Below are 9195 nucleotides of genomic sequence, written 5' to 3' on the forward strand. Positions count from 1 at the left end.
CAATATTGACAATATTGACAATATTGACAATTTTGAAAATTTTGACAATTTTGACAATTTAGGTTGTTTTTAAAAATTTTAAAAATTGTTTCAATTTCGTTGATTTTGACAGTTGTAAATTTTTTTTTTCAAAGACTACACGGTCCTTAAAAGTGTGATCGTAACTTTGAAAAAAATTAGGGTGTTTTTTAATCGAAAATACCTCGGTCAACTTATTTGTCATCCGTCTACTTGGCAACCCTGCTTAGTCAAGAATTCCCTTTTACCACAACAAAAAAAAAGAAGTCTTAAGCATCCACACGCGCCTGGCACCGATAAAAGGAGAAGATGAGCCACAATTTTCATCAAAACGCAAATTTCATTCACTGAAATCAGGGAGTAGCGACGCACGGATGGGGAAATCTGAGAATGTAAACTCCTAAGAGAAAAAGTCGAAACAACCCTTTGCTCCTCCACGAACATTCAACAAAATCAGGGCGACAAGCACGGGTGGATCGATAACGGTTGCGGTTTTTCCCAGCTTCCAGCCTTGCTAGCATATGCCTGAAAAGGAGCCTGAAAGAAAACTTATTTTCATCCCAATCAGTTTGTGTAAACTTACCGCTTGGAAAAGTTTTTGCCACCCCGTTTTTCCCTCGCCCTGTTGCTTAATCTGAGCGTCCCCAAAAGCGTCTTAAACCTTGGAAGGGTAATCTGATTTAAAATTCAATTCGTTTCACCGCGTCGTCGTCGCTACTCGGAGGAAAAGTAGATAGATATAGTCAAGTGTGACCCACAGCAAAGTTTTTCGGGGTTTTTGGGGAACCAAGCCTCCTGGCTTTGGTCGGGGCCAATTTCACGATCGGAATTTCGATTAACTCTCTATCTCCTTGTCGCTTTGGCTTCCCGGAATGGACCAGAAAAGTGATGCTACAAAGAAGCTGAATTAGCATTAAATGTTAATCAATTGGAAGGAAGGTGGTGTTGGTCTGTCTCTCTGGATGTTGGAAATTGAATACCCGAAAAAAACTCTTTCGAGCGAGAAACTACGACAAGGGTGGCAAGTTGGTTAAAATAAAACTAAAACTATTTGCGAAAAGGGATTTTCGCTTGGATTAAAAGAGGTTCGTATTTTGCTTAAGCCTGAAGACTATCATACCACATTCAAGGGGAAGGACGTCAAGCTGAGAAATCTTTTTGCCATCGTCGTCTCACAGATCATAAAATCGAAAGATCTGAATAGTAGTTTTTCATCCAGCTCCCCTTCTATGAGATGTGATATGTTGTGAATGACAGCTCCAAGGAAAATCCCACGGCGAGGGATCTCATAAAAAAGGTGAAAACCCTCAATCATCAGACTACAAGAAGAAGTAGGTATCCCTCAACTCAATCTACTGACATGATGTGATGGAATTTGCTCTAGCATGATAGAAGTCGAACTACCTATGTAACTAGTTCTTTTTGCTATTCATCCATTCCATTCAACCTTTGTGCTCACAGAGATTAGTTAGAAGATGAAGAAAAAAAACTGAACGGGGTGACATTTTATGAGGACGTCGAACTCGGTGAACCGTGAGCGTTTATGAAGTGACAAGCTTAGTTCAGTCTTGGAGACTCTGCGGTGAGAAAGTCATAAATCAAAAATTCTTTTTCAACATTCAATTATAAAGTTCTAAGTTTGAATGAATGAACGGAGAATGGGTAGAAAATCCTTTGGAAATGCTCTCTGGTTTCAAAATTAATTATTTACAATGAAATTTTACAAAAATACATACCTACAAATGTTTGAGTTTGAAATGCACCAATTCAAAAAAAAACAGAATCTATAATTAAATGAGTAAAATTGAATTTCAAAATGAAATAATAACTAAAATTTCGAATCAGCTGATACCTATTTGTTCAAATAAACTTTAGAATGAATCAATATCTTAACCCCCAAAGTTTTAACATCTCATCCTAAGTAACAGTTTTAGCTTTATTATGGCAGCAAAATTTCGTTAGGATTATAGTATTAATTAATCTTCATTAAAAGCTTACATCTATAACATCACCAGAACTCTAATAAAGCTAAAATCTGGCTATTTGGTACTATCCTAGAAACGTCACCATGACCAATTTTTTAAACCTCGATAAAACCATTAGGCTTTATAATTTTGATTGCATTATTGAGATATGATATGGTAAAATTAATAGCCAAAACACCAATGTTTTAATCACCTCAATTACCACCAAAATTGGCAAACTCAGTAATGATAAGTGCTGGTTCTGTAAAGCTGAAGTAGAAACTGCAGAGCACTTAATGTGCGACTGTGGATACCTTATGACACATCGACTAAAAGTTCTTGGTAAGCGAATCCTAAACGCCCGATGATATTTGGAAGATGAAGGCCAGTAAGGTGGTGTAATTCATAAATAAGAAACACCATCCCAAACTGGAATTATGTCTCGATTTCGCCTACAACTTACATCTCAATAATTGATGACAGTACGACGTAATCAGACAATTATTAAATTGAGTTATTCCATAATAGATCAATGAATTGGTCGCAGTGGATTTTCTCATACAAAAAAAATGTTTTAACCATTTTATGAGCATCTTTTCTACTGCTAGTCAATATTTAAGGTAAAATATGTGTTTAATTCCAGATGGGCCAGTTTTTTCGTGGCTGGACTTGATCTCAAGCCGACCGTCGCACGTTACCAGTAGATAGGATGCCTTTGCTGGAAACCCTCGAATGTCCCCTTGTATGCTGGGGTTTTCCGGAAAACAGTAAACTCGCGGATTTTTTTTATAAGTTAACTAAATATAATTGACGGTTTTGCTTAACGTTAACTTTACTTATAAAAATAAAATGCACTTAAAATTTAAAGCCTTTTAGACCCGGCCAGGGTACAAACTCGATGTTGGATTGGTAGTCGGTGGTCAACTAACAATCGTTCGCTGCTTGAGACGCTCACAACTCCTCACAATTGGTTCGGGTGGTGCGATGTTTTTCCAATTGTTATCAGAGCAATTCTCCCTGTTATCAGCCACACAGATCATCATTGCTGGTGATCGAGAATCGGATCCGCTGATGACGACGGCTATTGTTGCTCGCAGCAGAGGAGAAGGCTCAGTAAATCGGTGGGTTGGAAGGGAAGTTTCCCGGTATCCCCAGCCCACTTGATCTCGCAGTTGTTTCTCTCGCTCATGGTTTAGATTTATGCTACGCATACAGTGGTTCTTAAACTGAACAATATGTATGAAATAGTATCTTAAAATAAATACGCCTCGTCAAATCTGATAGTTAATCATGATGGAATTTATGGAAAATAGGCCTGAAAAAAATATTTCCAAATAAATACTTGCATTGTGAATCCATCAACGTCATTTTGTGCCCTTCGATTTTGCAACCAACATGGCGTTAGTCAATCCAATGCTAAAAACCTTTTTTATGGTCAGATAAATAGATTATTAGATTTAAATTGGTTTAATGAGAGCCATATAAAAAGCTAAAATTTGACGTTTCTCTCGCAAGCCAACCAATTACACGCTTAGGATGAGTTCCTCATTCCTGAGTTGTTAATCATTAGTACAGTTAATGAGGACAGCCTTTTTGAATGAAAAGGGATTGATTTTGAATGACCCGTGGATTAAACCATGACTTGAAGTCGAATTTCGTTGTCTGACGCCATCATGAAATCCAAGATGGCGGCTTCCGCTGAACTTTAAAATGCTGTAAATGGCTTCAAATCACATGAAACGCCAACAATATCGGTATTGGGTGAAAGGCTAAACGAGTGGAAGTCGAATTTCGCTATCAGACGCCATCTAAAAATCCAATATGGCGGCTTCCGCTTAACTTTCAATGCTTTAAATGAAAAAAAAAATCTCATTAAAACACCACTATATGCGTGTTCGGTGAAAGGGCTAAACGAGTAGAAGTCGATTTTTTTTCTTTCCGACGCCACCTTGAAATCTAAGATGGCGGCTTTGGCTGAACTTTGAACGGGCGAGGAACGAAGCCGATAGAGAAACGAGAAGTGCCGTTTACCGAGCAGCCAGAGTGGCACTTAAGCGAGCTTTTAAAACTAGCAAAGAGAACTGTTACAGAGCGTTATGCCAGAGAGTAGATGATAATCCATGGGGTCAAGCCTATAGAGTTTCACTGGCGAGATTCTGTAGCCTGAGGTCGCCGACCGAAAAGTGTCCTGAAAAACTGAAAGAGATTGTGCACAGCTTTTCCCGCATCATGGCCCGACGCAGTGGCCACTTACCCCGTACGACGCGGGAGCCCACGATATCGAGCCAATAACGAACGAGGAACTTGGGGTGAATAAGGTCCCTGATTCGGACGGAATCCAAAATGCAGTGCTGAAAGGTGGCGGTGCAGACCATTCCGGATACATTCCGAGTGTTGCTGCAAAAGTGTCTCGACGAGGGATCTTTTCCCAATCCGTGGAAGAAGGCGAAGTTGGTGCTACTATTGAAACCTGAGAAACCCCCAGGACATCCATCATCGTACAGACCCATTTGTCTGCTGGACACCCTTGTAAGCTACTGGAGTGTATAATTTTCAGCAGACTTATTATCTATCTACACAGAAAGTGAAAGTGGACTGTCGGACAGACAGTTTGGTTTTCGGAAAGGGAGATCCACGGTGGACGCCATCCGAATGGTGACGGATTACGCGAAGCGCGCATCTAAAATGAAGCGGACAGGTGTTCGTCATTGCGCCATTGTGACGATCGACGATACATTAAGAATGCCTTCAACAATGCCAGCTGGGAAGCTATTGCCGAAGTGCTTCACAGGATGCGTGTTCCCAATACCCTCTGCCGAATAATAGGAAGCTTCTTCGAAAATTGAGTCCTGACGTACGAAACCGAAACTGGGTTACGATCTACTGGTCTAACAGCGAGTATTCCACAGGGTTCCATACTAGGACCTGTGCTTTGGAATGCCATGTATAATGAGGTGTTAACGCTGAAACTACCAGCAGGCGTACAGATAGTCGGATTCGATGACGATATCGTGCTCATGACCACCGGCGAAACAATCGAGGAGGTAGAAGACCTTGCAACGGTGTCCGCAGAAAGGGTTGGCATCTGGATGGAGGGAGTTAAGCTTCCGATATCTCACCATAAAACAGAAGTTCTGTTCGTGACCAACAAAAAAGTTGTGCCGCACATGGAGATTACTGGTGGAGGACATACGCCATCTTCAAAACAGCAGCTGAAATACCTTGGAGTAATGGTCGTCGATCGCTCAAGTTTTGGTGCACATGTCAAACTCTGTTGTGAAAGTGCATCAAAAGTCATCGATTCATTGACTGAGTAGCATTGAGTAGCAAGAGACGTCTTCTTGCGAGCGTAGCACTGTCGAAACTACGATTTGGAGAAGCGGCCTGGAGCTCCGCTATAGAGGAAGAGCGCAACGGATTCAAATTACGGAGCACACATCGGCACACAGAGCTGTTCGAGAAGTGCGAAAAGTTCAACGAGCAGCGTGGTCAAGTGGCAGGAGTAATGGGACGCATCGAGCAACGCAAGATGGACGTATAGCCTAATCCCGCAGCTTTCAGACTGGGTAAATCGGAAGTATGGAGAAGTCAACTTCTACCTGACGCAGTTCCTTTCGGGTCAAGGGTGCTTTAAGCAATACCTGCATCGGTTGAAGCTTATCGGCTCACCTTATAGCCCGGAATGCTTAGTACGGAGAAATCGGCGAAACGTGCTATCTTTGTCTGCCCCTGAACGCTGAAAATGATGTGAGTGAAATGTGTCGCGATGAACAATCTTGGCGTGATATCGTCGACGAAATAATACGAATCAGGAAAGATGATGAACGGAGAGAGAGAGATAGTCTACCAAACTTGACAAGCTTGTGCCTCGTATGACACCACAATTCAAGAGCAACGCTATCTTAGGGCGCAGTATAACCCTAATTTTGCCTCATACGTGTGGTGGCACTTAAAAGGTCTCACGTACTCAGCTACGATCTTCTCTGCGGCAAAAATAAGCGGAGATACCATTCGGAGTGGTTGTGACAGGATTCTAGCTTGGCAGTTTCTCAATCGGCCATGCCTTGGTGGTTAAAAATCCTACAGGAGTGGATGCTGTGACGGGGGCGAGTTACTTTAAAAGCGTTACCTAACCGGCACACGTCTCGGGGTTTTCTGTACCGGTCTGAAATTAGCGATAGAGGAAAAGGAGAAAGAAGAAAAGGAGAAGGGAGAACAATGAGAAAAAAGATAAAGGAGATAGAACAAAAATGAGAAAGTGGAAAAGGAAAATGGTGAGATGTATAAGTGCATGAGCACAGCCTACCCCTTGAAGTTGTATCATAGGGTGGTTTGAAGTCAAATTTCCACCTTTTAAAAAAAAAACATCACCGAAATGCCATTAATCATTCAATTAAAATTATAAACATTGTTAGTTCTATTCTTAAAAAAATGCTAAAGATAACTACAGTTTCTTTTTCCCTCTCAATTACATCGTATATTTACTTGTGCATCAGAACGAAACATTTAGTTTCATGATCATGAGCACCATGAACAATTTATGACTTCTTTGGCCACGTTTCAAAAGAGCTACACATCTTAAATTCGTTTAATTTAGAATTCCATTACGATTTAAAATATATTTTCGTGACTGTCTTTTTTCATTCTTAGTTCTTACTTAGTGCATCCGCCTTTGATGTTTACGCTTTTTCTAACCCTTGTACAGTTTGGTGAATGGTGATTGGTGTTGTTGTATTGGTAGAAATGGTAGTTTTCCAAAAAAAAAATCTGAGTGCAAATTCCGTGATCGTTTTTACAGCGAAAACCGATATCCAGAAATCAAAGAAAAAATGAACGACTGCCGAATCCTAGTGGACGTCGATTGCAGCCGCTTCGAGGACGATGCCTTCTCGCTGCTGGACAAATCGGCCGACATTAACATCGTCGAGGGACTGAAGTCTTCTACTGTAACTGCAATCGATAAGTAAGTTAGCATCTTCTATTTAGTTGAGAACGAAACAATTTTTCCGTTTGAACTACCAGGACCAGCTTTCCGCATCTGAACACCTCGTCCCGAACTCAGCTTAAACAGCAACTGCTCCGGGAGCAGCTCAAAAGCTACGATGAGCACCAGGACCGGAGCCCCATTGCGTCGCCGTCGGTGTTTTCCGTTAAACTTCCGCTGGAAAACATGGACATCGATCTGCCGAAGAAGGTCTTGCAGGTGGAAACCCGCCTGGAGAACCCTACCCGTTACCACGTGATCCAGAAGCAGAAGACGCAGGTTCGCGAGTACGTTACGGCTGCGTTGAAGTTGACCAAGCAAACGATTCTTCGCGAAGCAAGCCACTCCCGGATGCTGATCCTGGCCAAGCTGTATGACGCCTTTATCAACGCGAAGCCGGCTGCGGCCACCGGAAGTTCCGGTCCGGCAGGATCCAAAGCTGGACAACCATCGATGATGGTGACGTCTCCATCCCCTTTGAATTCCCCTGAACAGCAACAGGAGTGGCGTCTGGAGATGAAACTGTCGGCTCGTTTCGGCAATCGGATTTACAAATCATTCATTGATGAGTTCGACTACATTCGGGATTTGCTCGGGCTAATTCGGTTCGAGATCCCGAAGTGGGTGTTTGTCGTTTCGGAGTTCGAGAGCGAGATAAGTTCGTTTCAGAGTGCCAAGAATCATCACCATCATCAGCAGCATCACCAGCCGCTGTATCTGTCTCCGGGTGGACCGGCAGCCGTTGAGGAACTGCTGCTGAAGCAATCGCTGAGTGGGGAGAAAAATTCTAAACACGAGAAGTTCATCGAGGCCGAGGTGCGAGATCGGATCAAGAAGGACAATCACAATTGTAGTAGGTATCAGGGGTAAGATGAGAGTAAGGCGGGAAAAGGGTTTCACCCCGTCAATGTCGAATCCAATTTTTTTTTATACTTAGGTTAAGAAGGTTTATGCACATTTTTAATTAGTTTTAAGGTTTATTTATTGATCTATACGGTTTATGCACATTTTTTCATATTAAAGTTAAATTTCAACTGATATTCATAAATTTTGCGAAGAACATATTTTCTGTCTTCTGGAGTTTATTTTTAATCTAGCTTAGGATACTTCAAGAGGTTAGAAGCTTATGGTGGAACCAAACTTCATCTGTGTATCATCCTTAATCTTCAACCATCAGAATGTGATCTAAAAACTTGGAGTTGCACGGAAAATAAATATGGTAAACTTTTTTTTGAAAAGTTTGATGATTAAAGTTGACATTTTATGAAATTTAGATGACTGGAACCTCATACTTGATCATTATCGTCCGATGGTCGACGCGCTTCTGGGAACACCCGTGGCTTTTACATAATTTGCAGAGCTTGAACCAGTGGAGGCAACTAAACACAACGAGGAACACAGCATTGAAACGGCCAGAATTTATCGAAAAACATCACCTTCACATGTTAGGAAAAACGGATGTCCATGATGTTGCGGAGGGGTTTTTGTCATCAACAATCAAGGACATGTACATATAAAATATTCTAATGTATAAAAAAGTGTATTAAATCATTGCTAATTTTTGAAGGCTGATGTAAATAATTAAAAGTTTTCAGTTCGTTCAATAAAATTGTAATTTTAATCTTAGAAACATATTTTTATCTATTAAAAAACATATCAAATTTTTTTTGATGAACTGATTCTTACGAAATAAATTAAAGTATGTTTTTAACACTTTTTTTTTTATTATTAATTGTTCAGGTACCTACACTTTGTGAAATATCTTGGGTAAAGTAAATAGCAAAATAAAAATTAAAAATGTATGCTTTGAGTACTTGAAATTCAATTGAGAAATGGCCTTTTAACAAATAAACCACTTACAACGAAATTTTCACAGTTTGAATCGTATCTCTTCGAACTTTCAAATTGATCCGGGGATCGAATTACAGAGAGCTTAATTTTACTATTCTAGACAAAGATAACTACCAAGGCAAGACTAAAAGAACTTTACTAAAAGCTAAAATTTAATTACATTCTGTTACAGGGCCTCAGTAAGTACCGCCTCCAGGGTGGGGGAGGGAGGGACGGTGGAGGTGTTGGGTTGTCTTTGGAATCGAATTTTGTCTATAATATTTTTGCTCAATCAATGCATGAATAAAAAAAACCTTCAAAAAGTTGACTTTCTGTGCTATATGAATATTCATTTTTAATTTCTATATCATTAATGGTTTGATTTTCAAATCGCCACTT

At 40.6% G+C, this 9195-nt stretch overlaps 1 protein-coding gene across 3 annotated transcripts; it reads left to right on the forward strand.

The window, feature by feature from the left end:
* Positions 1-731: 731 nt before the first annotated feature.
* On the forward strand, positions 732-8714 carry LOC129739481 (uncharacterized). Of its 3 annotated transcripts, XM_055730955.1 has the most exons (4): positions 732-1349; positions 6781-6945; positions 7005-7819; positions 8241-8713. In XM_055730955.1, exons 2-4 carry the CDS (start codon positions 6812-6814, stop codon positions 8315-8317), a joined length of 1026 nt encoding a protein of 341 aa, XP_055586930.1. In that variant the 5' UTR covers positions 732-1349; positions 6781-6811; the 3' UTR covers positions 8318-8713. The 3 variants fall into 3 exon arrangements, 2 of the variants coding, with proteins under 2 accessions (XP_055586930.1, XP_055586929.1); XR_008735874.1 differs by lacking the exon at positions 732-1349 and having other exon boundaries at positions 6746-6945; positions 7005-8185; positions 8241-8714; XM_055730954.1 differs by lacking the exon at positions 732-1349 and having other exon boundaries at positions 6746-6945.
* The last annotated feature ends 481 nt before the right edge of the window (positions 8715-9195 follow it).

Source organism: Uranotaenia lowii, chromosome 1 (assembly GCF_029784155.1).
Source record: "Uranotaenia lowii strain MFRU-FL chromosome 1, ASM2978415v1, whole genome shotgun sequence".
Lineage (NCBI taxonomy): Eukaryota > Metazoa > Arthropoda > Insecta > Diptera > Culicidae > Uranotaenia > Uranotaenia lowii.